Genomic DNA, 24,655 nt, shown 5'->3' with positions numbered 1-24,655 from the left:
TAGGATTACTATATATACTATCCATAGTCTATACCTACTAAATAATTTTAACTTAAAAAATTAATCTGCATCAAATAATAAAAATCAAAAATAAAGGTTACCATTTAAAAATCAAAAGTTTTAACTAATATTTTACATAGTGCATTTCCACAAACAAATATTTTAATGTAAGAGAGGAAAAATTAAAAGCATTTTAAAATGTTAGAGTTACTGCAGCGTATATTGTGTATCATACAAGTTTCCATAAAAAACAATTTCAAAAAAGTCAGTCAACGATATTGTGAACAGTCAGTGTTTAATATCAAAAGAAACTTCGTGTTTGAATAATTAACAAAAGACTCGTGTGAGTGTACCCACGATGGCGTGTAAGGGTCCAGGAATTTCAAGTAACATAAAAATGGTTTTACAAAAACTTAGAGTAAATTTAATATTAATATAAGTATTGAATCTAGTATTTGTTATAGCCAGAAAATTTTTACAAATTATAAAATGTAATATTTATATATATTTTTTTTTTTGTTTGTTTATTTACTTAACCTACTATACCGTATATCGTTTTTTATTTATTTATTTTTGGGTTATGTTTATGTATCGTTAGTGCATCACTATTACGAATAGTTACCTAACATCAAATTATCGTATACAGGTACATTATTTGTGTATCAGAGTATTTAACAATATAACTGATAGAGATTAAGAGTACCCAAAAGAGCAAGTTGTTTACTAACTTTAAGCTTAAAATTTAGCGCTCGTAATATTAAATTTCAAAATATTAAGTACTTACAGATATTTCTGTTTAAAAATATAGACATGTATTACGATACGATTAAACAACTGAAGTACACATGAGGGTGACTCTTAACCAACTCATTTATTTTCATATCACAATATGCTGTTTATACATAATATATTATTTTAAAATATTATAAAAGTTGCTACGTTACAGCGCACTTATTCAATAATATAAAAATCTATTTATTTGAAAATATGAGGTCTTTAAGAATACTTATAAAAGCTTAAGGTTCCAAAACTCAGAAATATAATAAATTCATTATGTTTAGATAAAATGGGGGTGATATACTTGATTAATCACTCTGTATATTATTACGATGTATGTATTAATTATACTAGAAAATATAACTTGGGTATTATTAAAATATTTAACGATTTCTCCTCGTTGGTTCATGTTATTTCGTATTATAATTCAAAACATACTAATTATTAATAGTCACGTTATAAATTCTAATTTTATTTCGAAATATAATTTTCTATATACAATGAAATTTTTAAAATCTATTTCAACCCAAAATCGCTTTGTTTACACCATTCATCATTTAATTTAAATGTAACACATCCAATGCAGTAAACTACTCGATGACAAGATCCACTTAAAACCTATGCAATATATAGCAGAGGAGTTTTTTTTAAATTATAGGTATACTCATGTATATATTGTACATTAGTACATTATACATCAACTGGGCTCGTATGATTTTAATTTTTAGCAATGATTTAACATCATCGCAATAACAGTGCAATGAAAGAACAATCTCCATATACATTATATACATAATATGTTTTTTTTATTCATTTCGTTAAATTACTTGGAAAAATTACTAATTTGAAAAATTATTATAGTGTCATAGAATATTAGTGATTAATATTTTTATTTTTATTAATTATGTTGTTATATAAATTATTTATTCTTAAATAGTTCATAAGTTTGATTATAAATTTTCATTTCAATATTTTTGTATTCTTTAATCTAGTTTTCCTACAACTTTTAACTTTGTACATAGATAGGTACGTGTATAATCATAAGCGTTAGGTTAGGTCTGGGTTTCAATGGGATGATATGGTAGGCATTTATCAGCTTAAATATGTTACTAAGAATGCACTAATTTATTCTTTCCTAATATACTTTTAGTCTCACTAAAATCCCCCTCCCCTATGAATTTTCTCTAAGTTACGCCAGAAGATACGTTTTTGCCTAACTATTGTAAACCAGATTGTGATAACTCTTGATAATTGTATGAAAAAAAAATGATTATGACAAAATATAATATACGAGTCGGCTTTTTATGTTCAACTGATCTATGTTTTCCAATATTCAAAGTGCTGCTAAATTCTTAAAAAATATAAAACATATTAACAGAATGCATTATACTTTAACGCATTGATTATTCAAGTATATACGAATTTCGAATTTCAAATCATGCATAGATTAATTATACTGAAAACTTTTTAAGATTTAAAGAAAAATACCTATGTTAAAAATTATAATAATGGTCTACAAATATCAGTATTGAAGTTAATACTAGCACATAAAATAGAATTATGAATATATTTTTGTATAAGGCATAATTTCAAGGATTTTTTTTTTTTTATATGAAAACATAATAAATTAAAATATATACAAATTTATGTGCAAAAATTAATTTTGACGAAATCATTACAATAACTGGAAATGACAAAAGATATGTTAAAATGCCACCCGGTAGTGCTACTTGGCAGGTTTATTTGGCAAAACGGAAGTATAAATCCCTAAGTCAACATCTTTTTAGCCTTTTAAGGTTTTTATGATTTTTGGGGATGTTGCGAGAAGAAATAAGTTTGATTTGTGGATTTTGAGTTCTTTGATAAAGTGAGATGTGGTAGTGACTTTCTGCTACCTGTTATAGAATGTTAAGGTCTTTGTGAAAATTATTATTTATTATACACGATGGCATGGAATGAAGAAAAATTTCAAAAGTTAAATTAAAAATTGGGTAATACCTAAACTTTCAAGATGGCAAATATTTGACTAACGTGTTTACTAATGATATACTCGTTATAGATATATAAATTTGGACGTAATAAGAACATCGTATAAAATATTACTTTTTTATTATTATTATTTATTATCTATTATTATTAAAAGGTACTCCGTCAGCATTTACCATTAGGAGTGATTCCTGGATATTAATGTACGTATACATTATTATAATAAACTAACAATAATGTATAAAATACGCGTAATACATGATATATACGGTTTAATAATGATCAGTTAATAGTACTTGTTAACTGTTGTTTATTTATATTTATTGTACGGTTCTCAATTTTCTCATTGCTAATGGTAGTTACTAGTTACTAGTTCATAAATAGACTCGTACAATAAATAACAATACAATACTAATAATATACAAATATACATGCCTATATACGTAGGAATAATTTTAATTTTAAATTATCACTACGTATAAGTTATGAGCAACAAAATACTGGTAATGGGTATTATTATTTAATAAAAAAAAGTATTTTTGTTTTTAAAATTTTGAAATTACCATAGGATAATAGTCTATTCGATAATAGGTTTATAAAATATGAGTACTATGATGTGTTATGTATTATGTATTTGAAAATTGTATTAAATAATATTATAGATTTAATAACATTTTATAATTTGTAAAAATATTCTCTGTGTAATAAGCAAATGTATACATTTCATATTTACATGCTTATTTGGTAAATTATCCTGTATAATATACCTTTTATCAGTTATATCCCTATATTATTGTCTCTTATTATATAGGTATATCGTTTGTTATGCAAATAAAACACGGTCGATTTAACAGCTTTTTTATCCTATGCGTGTATAAAAATGTTAATTAAATAAAAACAACAAAGGAATATTTGACATGCAATTCGGCTGCGTAATATACTAAACAGTTGAGAATGTACAGACAATATAATGTATATATAAAATAAAATTTCTTATTTAAAATAATATATTCTATGACTACATGGAGACACGTCAAATTAATAGCTGATTAATTTAATTACTTTGTGACATTAAATTTATATTAAATTAACGCCTGTTAATGTTTTATAAAACTATGTTACCTATATTTATTACTATTTACACGACTACAGTGTATCATAATATTCGTAGTCATCGAATGAAGTCTAAAGAGGACACTGGTCGTTGGTTTGATATAGTAACATGTCAATTTTTTTTTAAGTATTACTTTGGAAATATAACATAATAATATGTTAACTATAACGTAACGTGTCACGTGCGCGTGAGTTGCAAGGTATAGAAATAAAACCACCATGAGTGCAAAAAAGGTTATCGAATGCGCCTCTGCCATAAGACCAAACATTTTCCCCCGTATATATATATCGCATAAATTATTAATGACTGTACACAGAACACATCGTAAAACTCGCAGTAAGAATTTTTTTAATTAGTTTATCATATTATTATGTAGATCAGAATAGAATCAGTAAAATATTGACCACGATTAATATATGTATTATATTATTTTTGTTTTGATAAAAAATATTCCTCATTCTTGAACTGTTGGTACGTATTCAAAACCTATTGAAAATTTTAAAATTTTTTATTTCAAATTTATCTTGAAAATTTTAAACCTTCACATTTTTATTTAGGCTATGGTTTTATATATTCTTTATTCGTATTTTTTTTTAATACCTAGTTCTTTTTTTGTGTGTGTGTGAATAAGTATAATGTAATATTGTGATTCTAAAAAAAATCAATATATATGCTTAATAATATTAGTAGAAGATAATATTTATTATGTAATATCATAATAGATATCGTAAATCTTTTTTTTTTTTTTAATGTTTTTCAATAATAGCATTATGGTAACACGGCGTGTTGAACAGGCAATTTAGTTGCATAATTTTTGTTGGCTCATTTTTCAATATCTCATAATCTTAAAGTTACTTACATAATGTATTATATTATAAAGCTTTATTCTACATTTCAATAATAATCTTATGCTTACATGAGGATTATCTGCAGCGATTTGTTTTTAATAATATTTAGAGTGCAAAGGCCTTCAACACGATCGACGCTACACAACAATATATTTCCAATCATCTAAAATTGATCGAGATTTTTAATCATTTATGGGTTTTATTTTTATAAAGGGTATTTGACTAGAAGATTTTAATATTTTGCCCTGAAATTACATTTACATATGCCATATATTCTAGTTGTATTGAAAATATTATCAAAACACAATAATAACTATATATGTACTATAATTACATTTAAAATAATTATGCGCATATGTTTCATACATTTTAAATCTGCATGTATGACACGTACTGTTTATTCTACTTCAACCAATTAATATAATGTATCTATAAATTTACGATATTAAAATACGTATTGTATTATTAGTTACAAGACACGTGATAAAATTAAATTAGTTTTGAAAGTAGATATAGCAATATAGATATTATTTGGTACATAATAAAAGACTATTAAGAAAAGGTTGTCTTTGCGAAATATAGGTATACATTTTTTCTATGTCAATTTTCGCTTTTTAAGTTTAAAAAAAAAATGTTTTCTTGAAATAGTTAAAGTATTTTTTATTTTTAAATTTAAATTTAAATATTTTGATAATATTTCTTTAAAAAAAACGCTGAATTTGCTTGTATTTTTTCGATGTATACAATAATATCAAATCTGTGTTTAGCAGAACAAATTAAGTTTTAATATTAGATGAACAAATTGACTTATTATCAAACTTAAGAGTAATATAATATTATCTAGAGCAATTTATAGGCTTTTAATGCTATTTAAATGTTAAAGAAAATTATGAGCATTTGAAAATGTAATATTTCAAATAGTTATAAAATATAAATAAATTCCTATGATATACTCAGCTTCAGTTTTCAAACAAGTCGACTCACTGGTCATTCCAATATTTTTACTAACATCACGTAAATACAAAATTGGTTCAGTAAAACGTAAATTTTTTTATAGTTGCAATATATATTATTGTGAAATGAAGACGGCATGTTTTACGAATATGTACTACTTTTACTAGGTCTATACTATATAGCTTTGGTCAATTATTTTAATTATTTATTTAATTAATATTTTAATTATTTATAATACTACATTTTAACAAATTAAAATAGAATACAACCATTACTAATTCATTACAATTCTTTGCAACTTTTTTCGTTCATCTAGACCTTGAATCCTCGAAAAAATATTTATTTAATATTTACCGACATATTAACCGTATACCTATCAAAAATTGCAGAAAAATATTCTACTCAAAATACCTACCTGGAAATCCGCTCACAAAATTTGATACGTAGCTATAAATACGTGAACCTGTATAAAAACACTATATTGAACCTATTTTCAAAATATATGACGTATGGTTGGCAAATAACATAACCGCAGTGATTGAAAATACATATACTCTCAGAAAAGTATACGAGTACATTACAGTACATATTTGGATTTGACAATAGGCAGGACAATTAGTTAATTGATATGACGTATACACGGTTTAATGTAGAGCCCGGGCGCAATGCGTATAATATACATTATACCGCCGGTGAATGGACAATAATTATAATATGTGTGTGTAGGTACAGCCTCGGAAGGCGAATTAGCCGCTCACGTTATATGATAAGCAACGGCGAACGGACGATGCGGATATAATAATATGTACATTAAAAGTACGATTATTGATTATATCATTATAATAATATATTACCATCATAATATTCAAAACAATAATAATAATCGCTACACATACCGCAGTATTATAATAATATATTATGACAATATTGACAATAACGATTTTTGCCACACGTTCAAGGATTCTCTTTTCGCAGTATATATGATTATAATTTATAATACTATTGTAATTTGTGTATTTATGATATTAATATACGCTTTTTTGCTCGCACACGCAACACTGCATTATTAAGCATTGCGATGCGTATACACGTTTAAATTATATTAATACCTAATAATTAATAAATACATCGGAAACTCGTCATCACGGCGCATATCTGCTATAAGTTCAAATTGAATTTTAAATTCGAAGACATTTTTTTAAGTGACGTCCCCTATACCCCCTTATATTTAAAGAAAAACCAAATATATTGTCAACATGTAATGTATTAATCGATTAATACGAATAAAGCAGTTTTAGAATCTGTAATTATTTTATTAAGACAATACTAATGTATGTAATTACTTACGGGTTCTGTCCAGTTGGCGATTTGATACGGAATACCTTATTCGAGTACTGTATATAGCTATTATTTTTTTTTCAGACAGAATCTGAGCAATAATTTATATTTTTAAAATAACCAACATCATAACTTGGACGTTCACATTTTGTTCAAACATTTTTTATACATGCGATTAGTAGTAATTAAGGCAGTTCAGAATTTAATGCATTAAAAAAACTTAAAATCTCGAAATGAATACAGTAAAAAAATGCATGTAACTTGTAAATATACTTATCAGTTATAGCTAAATAAATATAGAAATCTATCGAATGTAAAATGTTTTAAATTCAACATATTATTAATTTAGTATGGCGTACACACAAAACGTAGAATATATGTGTAAGACTAAAATTAAATAAATAATAACAATTCATAAAATGTGTGTAAAAAATATTTACTAAAGGAAATTAATGAAAAAATCGAAAAAGTAATAATAAATGAACAATTACTTAAAAAGACTTAGAAATTCAAATATGATAATCAATTGAAAACTAAAAATTTAAAATTAAATTCATTAATATCTACCTAATTTAAACGTTATGTTAAAGCTATTTTTTATAGTCAGCTAAAAATGATTAATTTTCTATAAATTTTCAGCGATAGTAATAACTAATAATAATATAATATAAGCTATAGCTGTCCCGTGAATTTCGTTACATGTGTAAAAATCATCCGTATAAAATTGTATTACCTAATACTGACATAACGTAACGCGTGTGGATAAATAATATTTTTGATTTTCTGATTTAGTGTATAGATGATATTTCCAACATATCAACTTTACATAGCTATCATGTGTTGCCCGTACAATTATTTTACAATTTAAAAGCAGCAATTTTTTAAAAATCATTTTTCACTCGGGTGTCAGACTAAATATTTTTTTTAAAGTATTCTTCAAAGTTTCTATTGATTTTTTAATATTTCTTTTTAAACTATATTGTTCGTGTTTTTATGATCAGACAGTAATGGATACATTGTTTTTTGAACTCATACACAGGAGCAAGCAACATAGTAGTGCATAGTGCATACTCGTACAATTCGTTCCCCAATATTACATAACGCTTCTTATAGTCTTATGTGATTCAGACTTTTTTCAATTCGTTGTTCACAGATGACGCAACGTTCCTTTATGTACGTATTTGTTGATTATTTTAAAAATTCATAACTTGATTGTTAATTAACTTATCAAAACAGGAATGAGCTTAAAACCTTCTCCGCCAGAACAAACGTACGGTACTACATTATTTTAACCTGCTCCGTAGTGTGCCCTGCTTTTATTTAAAACAAATTCATCATTGTCATCTTTAAGATTCATACATGTGTTATTAAAGTTATACTCGTGATAATATTTCCTATAACCCGATTGCTGTGCTGCTACCAAGTCCAATTTAGAATCTAAACCATCCAGGGACCCACTCAATCAAAAACCTACACAAAGTTTTCATCAGCATTGGTCCAGCCGTTTAGAAGTTTAGTGACATACACAGGTACAAAATAATTATATAATACAAAGATAATATTTATTTATTTATTTAAATATTAAAAAAGAAATTATAATTATGATGATAATTACTGCTATTTTATTAAGTATAAATATTATAGCGAATATATTTCTATAGTTCTATAGATTTTTTTTTTAAAATAATTGTACTGTCCTAATTTTTCGAGAAGTACGGCTGATTTGGCATATTGTCGTTTTGTTCAACAGACTTTGCATTAGGCTTCCAAACAGGTATTTTGTACGCTCAATACGATTATACTTTGGCGAGTTCTATGAAAAAATGAACACATAAGTAATATATGTAAGTCATTGACGTACATAAATACAAATAAAATATTCACCTCTCCGTGAAAATAGACCATATGTTGTGTATATATTTGTATTTTATTATTGTCAATAATTGTATGATACCATTTTAACATAATATATAATTATTATCACTGGTAAATGGTAGTTTGGCACGTAATATTATAATTTACCCATATTGTAATAAATATAATTAACATAAACACGTAATTTGTTTATCGTTTATCATATACGTACAAGATTACCCTATCGTCCCTATCTATATGGTTTTGTCGGTTCTTACTATAGAAACCGATCTGTAATTAAACCGCAATATCTAAAATATTGTATTATTATGATTACAATTAAACATTAAACGAAAATACAGTAACGACAAAATTATGCCGATGTTATTATACCTATTCATAACCATCGGGACGCGACCGCAATATGTTGGTCATGTTGAAGTTGTCGTTTCTAAACAATCGGGATGTACTATACTACCGTTGATTATAGAACGTAGATTATTATAGAATATTCTATAACCAATAACACTACTGCGAGAGTTCGAAATATAGTTATCAACACTACTAACTATACTAAATGTACGTCACAGCACACGTTGCAATTTAGCAATAGAAATAATCGATTTACCAATTGTAACGTCTGTGAACGATTCGTAAAAATATTTTTTTATATGTATTATTTGTTAATTCAAATACATTCTGAAAATCGTTTTGTTTAAAGTAGGCCGTTTCAACTTTAAATTAGAATTTAAGTTTTTCAAACTTTTTGTAAATTGTAATAAAGCACGTCTATGGTTTATGTATAACTACAATGATTATACACAAAATAATGGGTGAATTTCTCTATAACTAAAAAAGATTCTATAGATAATTTTAATGAAAATTTTAAATTACCTATTTTATTATACACTTTTCTTTGTGACTACAATAATATTAATATATTATAGGTGGTAAATAATGTGGCTTATCAAAAAGTTTAAAAATTCAAAATAAATTACAATGATATCTGTATAAAATTGAATTCAAAATATTGTAACATATGAAAATACTAAGTAGTACTGAAATAATATTGCCCCTTTTTCCATAAATGAATATATATATATATATATATTATAAAATAGTTAGCATCAGAGCCGTGCCGTAGGGGGGGGGGCTAGGGAGCATGGTTTAAAGGGGCGCCAAAAAAATTGAAACGCATAATGATAAATAAAATAGGGGGCAAATATTTTTAATTTTGCTCTGGGCGCCAAATCTTAACGGCACGGCTCTGGTTAGCATATAGTTGTCTTTTGTCTCTAATTTTTATTCATCTAGATGGGACGGTTTTACCACAGTAGATATTCCACAACCGTTAAAGTTTACATTGTACATTTCCTTTACATAATCCATCTATTTTGCCGACAAATTTATGAAGAACTCAAGAACGCAATTCAATTTAACATCACAAAATATTTTGGCTAAAACGGCTGTGCGTAATATTAGTCATTTATCTGCATGCGTATCAACGGTTTACCTTTCTCTAAACTCTAGGGAGCTTATAATTAAATACTCGTCGAGTTTCGTTGTGACCACGAACTGGAAATAGTAGTAATTTATATGAAACAAATATAATTGAAATTTGAATATTATTACCAGTTTAAGGCCATCTTATAAGGTATAAGATTTGGGAATTTACAGGAGATTTGTCAAACAGACTATTGAAATACACACCTGAATCAACTTCCAACGCAACATTTAAATTGACATCCACTATACAGTTGTCAGTTATCAACACAATGTCACAAATTCACAATATAAAAACATTTTTCGTTATTATAATATAAACTGCGAAAAGTGGTACCCAGGGCCATATTTACCATTAGATAGGATCGGCAACTGCCTATGGCCTCCGTTATTAGAGGGCCTCAGATTTTTACGAACCTTATTTTTTTTTTTTTTTTAAGTTCTACTTTCATCATATAAAATAAATATAAGAAACATATAATATTTCAAAAAATTAAAATAATTAATCCTTATCAGCGTAAAATGTAAATGAAAATAATAGGTACAAGAAATCTGTACCGTGTAGAGATAAAAAAATGTATAACATTATAATTATGTTTGTGAAAATGTATAAGTAAATACTAAAATATAATAAATTAGTATTTTGTTTTACACAAACCATTTCTGGAGGGGGCCTATTACTATGTACGCTAATGTTGACAATAAGGGGCCACATTTTTTATTTTGCCTAAGGTCACAAAATGCTTAAATCAGGCCCTGGTGGTATCAACTATCAATGTATCAAACATGTAGCCCGTGTGCTCGTAACGGCCGGCGAACGCTTTCAGTGTAATTCACAGTTTTTCTCGATACTAGAAAAAATATTAAAAATCAGAAGATTAATGATATTAAAATATTGAAATGTCAATATTTTCAAAAAAATGAACTCTACAAATTGGCTATCTTCCATTTTTTTTTTTAAATAATTAAATAAAAAAATTTATTTTTTAATATTTTACCAAAACATTAAAATAAATTAAAACATGGAATATTTGTAGTCCTATTTCCCGTGAATCTTATTAAAAAACCAGAATTATGATATCTCTGTTATTTCAGGAGATATCGCAATGGGTAAATCCTCACGGGACACCCGGTATATAAAATGTTCGGTTTTAATAATAATGTTTAAAAAATTAATTCAAGGTTCCTCGTAATTTGGTAGAAGTTTTTAAGTATATTATTATGCTGGACTGTACGCAATAACGTTTTCAAAATATTTAAATTAATTTTGAGCTATTACCTATAGCAGAGGAAACCTTTTCATCCTCCTTTGTGCCTTCACAATATTTTTACGGCTCCCAAATTAGTAATAAAGAAAAAACAAATAACAATGGTTATAATGGTTAGACAAATTATGTATTATGTATTTAAATTGTTATAATGTATAATATTTATTTATTTATGACAATTTATTAAAAAAAAATAGATAATATAGAAAAAATGAAATTAAATATTTTATGCTTCGTGAATACAAATTAATAAAAAAATAAACTAAAATTTATTGAGATAGATGAGCTTGTGTATGTTTCATAATATGTTCAAATCTTGGTTAGGTTGTTACTTAGTTGTTCTCATCTTCTCAACGTTAACTTTTTACCGATAGTTTTTTTTATTCTTTTTTAGTTTCCGGTTTTTTTTAACGCGGCTCCCATAGTCCCATTTCCAAATCCCCCGACGCCCTTAGGGACCGCGACGCACAGTCTGAATACCTCCGGCCCATTGATAGTATTGCCCGTGCAATTTCATCCATTCTGTGGTATAATCGTGATAGTGATAATCAGGTCTGATAATGGAACAAATGTGTAAAATGATAGCATCGCGAAACGATGATAGCGTTATCGAAGTCTTCTAAATTAGTTAGGTGTTGACTTTTTTTTTTTTTTTTTTTTTTAATTATATTTTTATTTTTAACGGAGATTTTTCGGTGTATAATGAGTCGTAATGCCGTTTTCCCGATACCGGTCGAACGAAAACATGAGTACTCGTCATTGGGATGGTCGGTGCCGCGGTTAGTTGCATGTCCGTGCATTCGGACGGAAAGACTCGTTGGCGACGAAACAAGTGCAATGAAAACGATTCGGACTAATGCGGTTTTTGTTTTCACTTGTTTAGGTGACCAAGCTCAAAGCTTGGTGAATTTGAATAGCTGTGCCTATTGTACGTCATGGAAGACTGGATGGCAGCGTTAAAAGTTACAGCCAGCAGAGATATTTTAAATCAAGTAATCTTTTTCATCAACTAAAGTCTTGCACGCATCAGTGACACTTTTTAACTAGAGAGTTACATAGTAGTTTATCATGGAAATAAGTTGCATTGTACGTAGTTTTTAAATACCGTAGTATTTTTTATGAAAGTTTAACAATAGAAATGTTATGTAAACTATTAATGAAACTAATAAAATATACTTGGGTTTTGATTTTAATTTGCTTTGACTTATTTTTATGTCAAGCCGATCGGTGTGGATTTAAATGATTTTCTGTCTGGAAATCACACGTGGCATACTACGTCTCATGCGCGTCCAACATATTGTAATATTTGCCGAGAGCAACTCTCAGGTAATATAAATAACAAAATATAAAGTTATTATTCATTGCCTCTATCCTTAGGAGAATGCATTAATTAATATTTTCTTAAAAAATATTTAGGTGTTACATCTCATGGATATAGTTGTGAGGTGTGTAAGTGTAAAGTACATAAAAGATGCGTGGACAAGGCGATCAGCAACTGCAAGTGGACTACATTGGCTAGTGTTGGAAAAGACATAATTGAAGATAAGCAAGGGGTAATAATAATTTGTTTTATTTTTATTTATTCAGTATTGATATTCTATTTTTATTATTTTTAATATTTAAATAAAAAATATTATTTTTAAAATAGAACTATGTTTATTAAATAAAAATAATGACTGATATCAATGTTATGTATTTACCTATTAAATTAGTAACTTGCTTACTTTACTAAATTTTTTTATAGCACAATATCTTAATGCCAAATATATTTTAACTTACTTACTCAAGAACAATTTATTAAATATTTTAAATATATTTTACTGTTATTAATTATGTATCTATATATTTTAGAATATTTTAATGATACACCAATGGATGGAAGGAAATTTACCTGTTTCTTCTAAATGTGCAGTCTGTGATAAAACATGTGGATCAGTTTTGAGGTACATGACATTATTTATTGTATAATAACTAAGATAAAAATGTCAACTCTATTTTTATGCAATTGAAATCAGGCTCCAAGACTGGAGATGTTTATGGTGCAGAGCAACAGTGCATACTGCATGTCGCCCTAAACATACAATTAAATGTCCATTAGGATCCAATAGATTAAGTGTTGTGCCACCCACGGCTATACATTCTGTTGGTAAGATACTAATTATAAATTTGTTTACTTTAAAAAAGTATTTAAACGCTACAATATTTTATGATCATAGCTAGTGACGATTCCTTAGAAGCAATCCAACCCCATGGATGTTCCCCATTATTGGTATTTGTCAATTCTAAGTCTGGTGACAATCAAGGTATAAAATTTCTCAGACGGTTCAAGCAAATATTAAATCCAGCACAAGTATTTGATCTCATTGGTAACGGCCCTGGACCCGGGTAATAGAATCTAACCATTTTTATTTATTAAACAAAATAAAATATCTTTTAAAAAAATATATTATTTATTATTTAGGTTAAGATTATTTAGACATTTCAATCCATTCAGAGTGTTAGTATGTAGTGGTGATGGTTCTGTTGGTTGGGTTTTGTCTGAAATTGATAGGCTTAATATGCAGGTAACATTTATACATTTATCAAATAGTTATTTTATAATCAAAATGTGTTTGTTTATCAGGTGCAGTGTCATGTTGGTGTACTACCTTTGGGAACTGGTAATGACTTAGCAAGAGTATTGGGTTGGGGCGCATCTTGTGATGATGATGCCCATTTACCACAGATAATGGACAAATATGAACGAGCCAGTACCAAGATCCTTGACAGGTAATGGTTTATAGGTGATAACTAGATCGCACATTTGTATGCACTTAAAAGTACTCTATGTTCTATATAATTTGTAATAAAAATCATGAAAATATGCAAAACAATTTAAAAAAATCAGTAATGGTAAAAAAACCTGTTTATTTAGTAACTATGAATTTGTTAACATAAGAATGGTTTAAAATAAATTTGACAGCCTAATATTATTAGAATTTTCCAGTCCATAATATATTATCTTACTTATTGGATTTTTAAAACTGTATAATTTATTTTCACTTCATTAAGTAATAAATATTAGATGCTGCCAAAATATGCAATAACTATCAAATATAAAGAATCATGGAAAAAAAATTATGACACTTGAAAGTTGAAAATATTATTAATAAAAATAGAAACAATAAACAATTGCCTAAAAACCTGTGCTCTAGTTATGACTAATGAGTCGCATAGTCTGTCTCACGAAAGAAAGGTACCGTATCGCACATCTAGACTGAGCAACGTAACTGGTGCTAGGCTAAATGTGGATTGGGGGAGGGGAGTGAGGGTATATAGTACTTTTCTTTCGTAAGACAAGCTATAAGTATCATACGTGGTTTTATTCAACACTTTATATGCACATTTTAGATGGAGTATAATGGTATATGAACGTAGCATTGACATAGGTAGTGGCACGAAACTCACAATGAATTCTGGGGTACAAGAGGGTATTAGTTTAGAATCAGCCATATCCACCTACTACAATTATATTATGAGTAATTTGAACATTATTTTGCAAACTCATGAACATGAAACAATTGTTAATACAGCCAAGTTAGTATATTTTGTGTTAATAATTTAATTATTTTAATTAGTTTTAATCTTATTATGTATTTTCAGAGAGTTATGTGGTACTATCAAAGATTTTATTGTATGCATATCAGAAATTAGCAATGTTATCGGCAATACTGAATTCGATGATATGCGCCAAGACTTAAAATATAAATTAGACAAATTTTTAAAACTTCTTCAAAAAGAGGAGTTCAAAATAACATATCAGACAAAAATTGTAAGATATTTAATCTTTATTTTTTTTTCCATTACAAAATTTAGATTTAACTTTTTATATTTATTTTTATTTAGGAAACAGTACATAATAATGATTTAAATGAAGAAAACATGCATATTAACATTGATAAAACAACAAATAACAATGAAAAAGATACTGAAAGTAAAGCCATCAAAAAAGTATGAAACTTAATTATTTTTATAAAAAAAATTTTAACTTTTAAATATTTATATAGATGTATAAAAAGGAATTACTTGAAAGAGCTAATAGCCTTAAAAAATCAGTTACAAAATTAATTGAACATTCTGGCAAGACAACTTTTCCTTCTACTATTTCAACTCCACTTCCCACGTCACAACTAGTATGTTCTAGGTTTATAACTGTTATAAGATATTCACAAAGCATAATATGTTTATATTTAGTTAAATTATTATTTTATTGTTTAGCTGTCACCAAGCATCGATAATAATCTAAACCTTCAACAGCTAACTCCTACATCTATTGTCAATCCTATATCTATTTCTCCATTACCAATGTTAAGAAGAGAATCATCGTGTTCAACAGAATTAAATATTGAATCATTACCTGCACCTGTGGAATTTTCTGATTGTCGCCAGGAAATAGTTCTGGATGATCAAAATGCTGCGTATGTTAAATTAATTTTTTTTCTTTTTTATATTTTAAACATTTATTGCTATCAAATAAATAATAATAAATATAATAATATATAAATAGGATGTCCGAAGAAGATACGAGTACATATCAAACTTCACAGTATGATGATTTGAATAGTTATTGTCAAATATATGAAACTGATAAGTTAAAAAATGAATGCAAAGATCAAATTAGTGAAACACTAAAAACATATCCTGCATTTAAAATAAGCGAAGAAGAATCTTTAGGAAATATCTGTCATATTGATTCGTCTGAAGCATCAGATGAGATACCGGATAGTTATAAAATGTGTGACAACAAGTGTCAAGCCTCTTCGTCTCGCTACAGTTTTCGTCAAGCATGTCGAGGAACATTTTCACGACATCAGCCAAAATTGAATTTTGGTGTAAATGAGTGTATGGAGTCCGATGTAGATGTATCCAATTTAATATCTTCATCCCCAGAAGATGAAGAAAGTGAAGACTTTCGTAAAGAACTCTTAATCGTAGAAAATAGTTCTAAGAAGTGTAGTATTGCACATTTTATTGAGGGAAATGACATCGCACGAAGATCAATTAAATGCCGCCATCTTAATAAAACATATAGTGACATGGAAGCTGAAATTGAATTAGGATTTAAAAATGTAATCAAGGAATCAGAAAAATGTACTGTAAACATGGGTTTAGAAGTACCAAATGAATCAAAATTTGATTCACATAAAAATGAAATTAATGTCAGAATTCAAGGTTCTAATGGTAATTTAAGTACGAATGGTGATAATTCATACCTACTTCAAAATCCTAAACCAACAAGTGATGTTTTTGATGCTGATGATGATGATGATGATGATGAATTGCATACTTTCAAAGGATTAAAAAGAAGTCAAACAATGGCTGGTCCAGCTGTGGTCATCAATCCTCCTTCTCCCCAAAATTTCTCTCCCAATAAATTGTGTGATGTAGAAGAGTCACATCTAGACTGTAGAAGAAATAGTTTTGATAGTTGCCGGAGACGTATGTATAAATATATAAATATTTGATAAGACTAAAAGTATAAATCTAATAACTGTTTTTATTATCAGTTTCTGCAGCATCACCTGTCATGTTAAATGCTTCACCTTTGCGATCTTCACATAGAATTTCAAGTAGTTCAGCATTAAATAACCGAAATCCTTCTCCTACACCATGCTCAGTACAAAATTATACATCACTTAAACGTAATAAAAATTTACCGATTATTAATCCATTGGTTACTTTACCTACTTGGCCTAGTAAGAAAAAATGATTTTAAAATACTTTAATTTTATATGATAACCAATATTATTTATCATTATACTTTAAATAGATGTAACAGAATCAAGTTTGATAAGTCAAGTGTTATTGGCTAATGCTGATGCTTTATGTGCTCCTGCTGTGCCTTTGATGGACCCCGATGAGACATTGCTGTAAATAAGAATTATAACTATGAAGTTAGAAACAAAACAATAACAATTTTATTTTTATTTCAGAGAAGGATTTTTTGAAAAATGCATTATGAATAATTACTTTGGTATTGGCATAGATGCTAAGATCTCATTAGATTTTCATCATAAAAGAGAAGAACATCCAGAAAAATGTAGGTCACGGACTCGAAACTACATGTGGTATGGGGTATTGGGAAGCAAACAGTGGTTACAGGTAAGTTGTTTTTTTTTATTTAAAAAAATATTTTAATTTTAACTATTATGCTTTTTGATAAGAAAACCTATAAAAATTTGGATCAACGAGTACAATTAGAATGCGATGGACAAAGAATTCCACTTCCGTCATTGCAAGGAATTGTAATACTTAATATTCCAAGGTAATGTTTCAAATAATTATAATTACTAAGATCCAAATCAATTAATTGATGTTTAATGTTTAGTTTCATGGGCGGTACTAATTTTTGGGGTGGTACTAAAGAAGACAGAGTCTTTTTAGCTCCTAGTATTGATGATAGGATATTAGAAGTAGTTGCTGTGTTTGGAACTATCCAAATGGCTGCATCGCGTTTAATAAACTTACAACATCATCGCATTGCCCAATGTACTACTGTGCAAATAAATATTATGGGTACGCCTAGTTTATTTTGTTTAGATACATAAAGGTATACATTTAACTATTAACTCAGGTGATGAAGGGGTACCTATACAAGTAGACGGTGAGGCGTGGGTACAGCCTCCTGGAATGATTCGTATAATTCACAAGAACAGAATGAAAATGTTATGCAGAAATAAGGCACTTGAACTGTCACTAAAATCATGGGAAGAAAAACAAAAACAAATTAAACATCAGAGTAAACGCATACATAGTCAATCGCTATGTAGATTTACTCCTTTAAGCCAAGATGAATGGACTATTCTAAAGGAATTTCTTGAAGCCACAAAGAACTTAATTGAGTAATAAATAAATTCAATATTCATAACAGCATTTAAAAACAACTAAAATTATTATGATTCTTATTTTTAGACTGGTCAGAGAAATTTTACTGAAACAAAAATTATTCAAAGGAGATGATGCAAAAAAATTAACTGATATTACTAATGATAATGTTAAAAAAATCAGTATCATTGAACATGAAACTAAGGAAGTAAGTTATAATGGTTTTAGTATTTTTCTTTTATATCACTATATTTTATTCATAAATTGATTTTTTATTTGAATTTAGAAGGAATCACGATCAGTAGCAACTGATATTGTATTAAGTACAAAACGTTTACACGAAGAGACACTAACTATGATTAGAAATGCAGGAAATGTTAGTAAATAAAATTAGTTTTTCTACAAATATCAGATATTATATCATTATTATTTTTCTTTTTATGTTTTTAAGGTTTTTGATGGAAAATTTGTAGTTAAACTGTCATTGGCATTTAGTAAACTTGAAATTGAATTTAAAAAATGTCTAATATCATCCAAAGATTCTGAAGGAGATTATGATTCATCGTCATGTTATGTTTACTTCCTCAACAATGCTTATGAATCGGTAATCTATTCATTTTTTTATAATTAGGTACTAATTAAACTTGCTTTATGTCTCATGAGTTATGACTGATAAGTGATAATATAAATTAATCGGTACATTTATACTTATGTGCTTTTATGAAAACTGTTGTCAGTCAATTGTATTATATTGTATCAGTACCAAAAGAGAAATTTGCTTTGTTGTAATTTTTGTACATTTTTTATAGTATATTCACAATATTATTTCATTGATTTTTAATTTATATTTCTTTTACTCTTTTGTAGGACAAGTTGTGCCGTAAAGGACAGTTTTGGCAAAAGTTATGGAAAACTAATATAGTATCATCAAAACCACTCAATCAAGATATATCTAACTGGAGCATAGTGGAGGTGGGAATTTGGCTTGAATCAGTCCAGTTGGGAGAATACACAGAAGTATTCGCCAACAATGATATTCGAGGCAAAGAATTATTGAACTTATCACGACGTGACCTAAAAGAAATTGGGATGACCAAAGTAGGGCACCTAAAACGCATACTCATGGCTGTCAAAGAATTAGGCATGATTAATGAAGATCATTAAAACTAATAAAGGTGAAGTATTCTATATTTTGGCTATAATATACATTATATAAATGTTTATATATATTTTTTACAGAAGATTTTAAGTTTTTTTACGGAATATATTAGTTATGTTCTATTACAATAATTTCTCATCCTACAGTGAAAGGTAGTTTTCAATGTCTCAAATCTTATTTTTTAAGCTTAATGAAGCTAATTTGTTATTTGTAAGCCTTAACACAAATTATGAATTAGAATAGTAATCAAGAACAAAACTATATAATTGATGTTCCTAAGTTATAACTTATATAATAGTGCATATCCAATAGGTATACAACATTATTATACAATTCTCTTCATGCATAATATCTTGATTTATTTCAATTTTTTTTATGAATACATGTTATAGATTAACATTTGTTATTCTGTATTGGTATTAGGCATGAATATAAAAATGGAAAATTGGAAACATGGAGCTATAGTCTCCAAAATCCATAATCATAAAATAAGTAATCAAATACATTCTTTTAACATTTTAACACAATTTTCAATTTTATATTACATTAGTTTTTAATAAATTATTGAATGTAAAAATTCAGTGATATCATTTGTGGGATACAAAGGCGTGCACTTACATTTATAAAAATATGTTCTGTTATTTGCTGAGCATAGTGATTTGTTTTGATATCAAGCTACATTACTACTAGTTTATTAGCATTCTATAGTATAATACAAATTTACTACATTCTTAAAAATACTATTATTTACACGCATACTCCAAATTTAAATCCTGGATCTCTTCCTGCCATAATATGTGTATAATCAGTAAGTGTCCATCAATATGTTAATGATGGACAGTATTAGTTTTATGTTAACGGGTAAATTATATTACATTTAAAACAGGAATGACAAAGACTTATTCTACTTGCTCTATTTAACTTGTCTATTATCCCTATCATCTAGTAACTTAAGTGCCAAATAACTATTTATTAACATTTTCATTTTTTAATTTAATTTTTAATAATGTCTGTATAACTCAAACATTATGCATTTCTAAATGAAAAAAATTTTTTAAAAATATAACGTGCAATTTATCAATTTATTCAATCTTAATGTATAACTCATAGATATAAAAAATAATAATAAATACACTCATTACTCATTAGTATATTTATCTATATTTTTGTTACGCACATGTTTTTCAAAATTTTAACTGTGTACATAATATTATTCATTTTATTGTTTAATTATGAAGTGATTCATATTGTGATACGGTCAAACTAAGATGAAAACTATTCATCATTCAAAATACATAATATTTGATGACTATTGATTTTAGCCAAATTTCTTTTTATACTAATTGTAATTTTTAAATAAATAATAGATTATTAGTTATTACCTTTATAATTCTCAGTGTATATATTACACTAATATTGATATACCAATATAATTTTTCTGGAATTTTATGTATAAACATATTTAACTATGTTGATTAACTTATAGACATAATATTCAAAAAAATTTGATTAATCAATTATTTAATTTTTTATTGATTCAATAATATGATAATTATAAAGAAAATATTTATACAACAAAAATCAATGGTCAACCAAATTATAATGAATTTGAATTGTTTAATATTGTGTACTGATTAGTGATATAATAATTAATAATTAAGGCCATCAATGTGTTTCAATGAACTTTTTAATTATTTATTTGTTTAACTATTACTTGTGATTGTTAAAATGTACTATGAAATCATCTGTATACACTAAGTAATAACTAATTGTTGGTGCTAATTACAGTGTTTCAGTTTCGTTTAGATATTATTTCTAAATCAAAAAAAATTACAAGACTAAAAAAAGTCACAATTAGTTAAATTAATTAAAATTAGTATAATACAATCTGTTGTTGAACATTGACTATGTCTCACAGGGTTTAAACGAGTGACTAATAAATATTCTACCTGTGTCCGTTTTACCTGTAAATGGTTTATAATGGGTACTGTTAAAATCTTGTATAATTGTTATTACTTATTATTATGGTAGAATATAATGTCTTAGCAATAATTTATTAAGCAATAGTTTAGTAAGTTCCTACTATTTTATTCTAAAAACAAATATTTATTTAATTTTTATCTAAACAAAATCTATATTGTGTAGAATAGACGTACTTAATACACATAATATTACATCATAATTTATTATAATATTGCCTTTTGATTTCTTTGGCGCTTATTCAAAGAAAGCAAATGAATTTTATTTATTGTATACTATTTTTACCTTTGTGTTTATAAATATTTAATAATAATAATCATATTAATAATAGTATAGAATGTGTTGTTTTACTATCAATTAAACCCTATTTGTGCTAATTAATCTGCAATCTAAATTGTTGTACATATATGGTTTTGGGTTCATTGTAAATTACATTGAATCTAGAGTTGGCGATATTTTCGGTGTACCGGTGAGTCTCTGGTATTCATGAATACCGGGTGCTTATACTTATACTTACCGGTATACCGGTCTTTCAGCATTAACTGTTTAATCAGTATTTACTGAATAAACGGTATACAATATACATATACCGAATGTACGATTTTTCTTAAGCTGAGATTGAAAAATACAACCAAATGCCCAAGGTAGATTTGGGTACAGATCTTCTAAACTGGTGGAAAACATTCAATTCGGAGTTTCCAAACTTATTTCAGAAAGCAATAAAAAAATATCTATGCATCCAAGGTACCTACTAGTGTACCATGTAAATGGTTGTTTAGCTATGGAAGAAATGTTAATACTAAATACTAACAATCGGTCCGTGCTGTCTGAAAAACATGCTAAACAATTAATATTTTTAGCAAAAAATGGGAATATTTTTCTTTTAAAGCCAATATTTGTACATATTTCTATGTAGTCTTGCTTTCAATTTTTTTTTTCAACAAAAGTTGTTAAATATATTCAATGAAGAAAATAATTTTGACAAGAAAAATTGAAAACAAGATACGTAGAAATATATACAAATATTGGCCTTGAAAAAAAAAACAAAAAATACGTACAAATAAAAACGTAGCTCGAGGGCTCAGACTACAAACAACATATTATTCTATTTTGAATAATGAAATAATCGAAAAAATATATACTACTTTGAAAATCAGGCTCAATTATAATAACAATTGAAAGCGGTGGTTTTCTGTCTTTGTCTAACACACACGTGACATAGGATTATAGAAGTGTTCTATTTCAAACGTACCAATTGATATAATGAGGCGACATTAGCTGGTTCTGCATATTTAAAACGTAAATAATACGTTGTAGCAATTAACGTGCGTAAACACTCCAAGCCTGTTTGATGGTCCATCAGCATCTACCAACTATGGTGTTCTGTTGTGAATGTACATTAAACAAAAAAAGGAATATTATCCTAGCGCTGTTTAGTCCTGGTGGTCGAATATTTCTACAGCTTTTATAGACAATTTCTATTGTCTACAGCACTACAAGTATAGGGTACTCGCCACCACCGTATATATATTTTACGGATTAGACGGTTACCAGAACTCGACCACATCCGACGCTCCGCCGTATTGCCGCGATCATTTTGTTTAAAAATTATAGAAGTGATAAATTTCCAAAAATGTTTAGCTGTGTAATATGTAAAAAAGTTTACGTTCTTAAGAATGCACTGAACAGGCACGCTAAAGCCCACGACGGATCAGTGAATTCGTGTGGGATTTGCTTCAAGGTACTCTCCCGGAGAGATAAACTCAGTTCCCACGTTCAAAACGTTCATAGTAAGTACATTAAATATTTGCTTTAACTCTGAGCTACTAATTCTTTAATTCTTGAAATAGTGAATAGTTTGTATAATAGTTAATACGCCTGGCTTAATCGAGGTTGAGTCTTCACTTAAAGGTTTTTTAATTTTAGAAAAAATGAGGATATAACATAACCAGTTATAGCGCTTTCCTCCACTCGTTAGAGCCGAAATTAATCGACAAATTACAAAAATGCATTCGTATTCACCCGATAAAATATAACCTTAAATATTGGAAGTCGCCTACGTTCAATGCTATACTCAGAAAACATATTCGGTGCGAGAGGAGGGAGGGTTATACAAATCTTTGTAAGTGGAGTACAAAATAATAATGAAATAATTTCTAATACCTATAACTTGTGTAATACAAGCCCGGAATCGCGAATAGGCAATTGTGCGCGTCCACTATGTACATTTCTCGCAAGTCTTTATAGATTTTGCCTGCTCAGGACGTGTTAAACGCTAAAGAGTTCGAGCCCGATATTGATAGACTTACAACCTACGTAGTCCATGACGAAGTGCTTGACATAAATTAATAATCATTAGATGAAGCGGGAAACGCTGCAGAACCTGCTATTCCGTAATAATATATATATAATGCAATTACCTGTATATTATTAATATCGCTCTTTTTTATAAATAGTAATAATAGGAGTAGATTTCGAAGGAACCTCGTCAAAAGACGTGTTCTTGGTCATGATACATTTAAACAAATCAAAGATACGTTGTTTTTTGTAGTGCCATATTCAGAGGAGGGCAAGAGTACGTGGGCCAGGGACGCGATTCTAAGAGGGTGTCAAATTCCAATACTAGTTGTACAATAATTTTTCACGTAATATTTGAAAAATGTATATTTAATTGAACAACTAATACAGTAGAATCTCGCTCTATTTTTATTGCATAAAAATTATTTAGGTGAAAGCTGTTAGAACACAAAATTTGAAATATTGACAATTCATTATGCATAGAATAATATCTTGATATCTGTATATTAAACGTATGTGTATGATAATATTCTTGTAGAATAGGTAGGCATATATTATGTATTTATAGCATAACTGCACCTATACAATAAAAAATTTCCTATTGGTGGGGGTGGGCACTAACGCAGTGGTTCGTCAGAGATGCCAACAAACCTCAATACAATCCTGCTTAAATTATTAGATTTTTTTGCCAATAATTTTGAATAGGAAATGA

General features: G+C 27.6%; 1 protein-coding gene across 4 annotated transcripts in view; it reads left to right on the top strand.

Annotated features, from left to right (window-relative positions):
• Nucleotides 1-20,920, top strand: part of LOC113552761 (diacylglycerol kinase eta-like) — a 29,651-nt gene extending 8,731 nt beyond the window's left edge. The window contains exons 1-26 of one of the 4 annotated variants that reach the window (XM_026955673.1): nt 12,295-12,421; nt 12,526-12,634; nt 12,863-12,968; nt 13,059-13,195; nt 13,494-13,585; nt 13,658-13,788; nt 13,859-14,027; nt 14,104-14,206; nt 14,266-14,411; nt 15,033-15,218; nt 15,285-15,453; nt 15,528-15,632; nt 15,689-15,814; nt 15,900-16,099; nt 16,189-17,120; nt 17,189-17,377; nt 17,452-17,551; nt 17,615-17,783; nt 17,846-17,946; nt 18,010-18,197; nt 18,256-18,523; nt 18,594-18,714; nt 18,793-18,882; nt 18,958-19,110; nt 19,374-19,681; nt 19,746-20,920. In XM_026955673.1, the coding sequence (XP_026811474.1) occupies nt 12,578-12,634; nt 12,863-12,968; nt 13,059-13,195; nt 13,494-13,585; nt 13,658-13,788; nt 13,859-14,027; nt 14,104-14,206; nt 14,266-14,411; nt 15,033-15,218; nt 15,285-15,453; nt 15,528-15,632; nt 15,689-15,814; nt 15,900-16,099; nt 16,189-17,120; nt 17,189-17,377; nt 17,452-17,551; nt 17,615-17,783; nt 17,846-17,946; nt 18,010-18,197; nt 18,256-18,523; nt 18,594-18,714; nt 18,793-18,882; nt 18,958-19,110; nt 19,374-19,670 (4,335 nt within the window). In that variant the 5' untranslated portion in view covers nt 12,295-12,421; nt 12,526-12,577 and the 3' untranslated portion in view covers nt 19,671-19,681; nt 19,746-20,920. Of the gene's footprint in view, nt 1-12,294; nt 12,422-12,525; nt 12,729-12,862; nt 12,969-13,058; nt 13,196-13,493; nt 13,586-13,657; nt 13,789-13,858; nt 14,028-14,103; nt 14,207-14,265; nt 14,412-15,032; nt 15,219-15,284; nt 15,454-15,527; nt 15,633-15,688; nt 15,815-15,899; nt 16,100-16,188; nt 17,121-17,188; nt 17,378-17,451; nt 17,552-17,614; nt 17,784-17,845; nt 17,947-18,009; nt 18,198-18,255; nt 18,524-18,593; nt 18,715-18,792; nt 18,883-18,957; nt 19,111-19,373 lie in introns of those variants that run through there. The other 3 variants (XM_026955671.1, XM_026955675.1, XM_026955672.1) reach the window with 3 other exon arrangements.
• The last annotated feature ends 3,735 nt before the right edge of the window (nt 20,921-24,655 follow it).

The sequence above is a fragment of the Rhopalosiphum maidis genome, chromosome 2 (genome assembly GCF_003676215.2).
Source record: "Rhopalosiphum maidis isolate BTI-1 chromosome 2, ASM367621v3, whole genome shotgun sequence".
NCBI classification, from domain to species: domain Eukaryota; kingdom Metazoa; phylum Arthropoda; class Insecta; order Hemiptera; family Aphididae; genus Rhopalosiphum; species Rhopalosiphum maidis.
The sequence above is the reverse complement of the archived record's forward strand: the minus strand, read 5'-3'. Positions and strand labels throughout refer to the sequence as shown.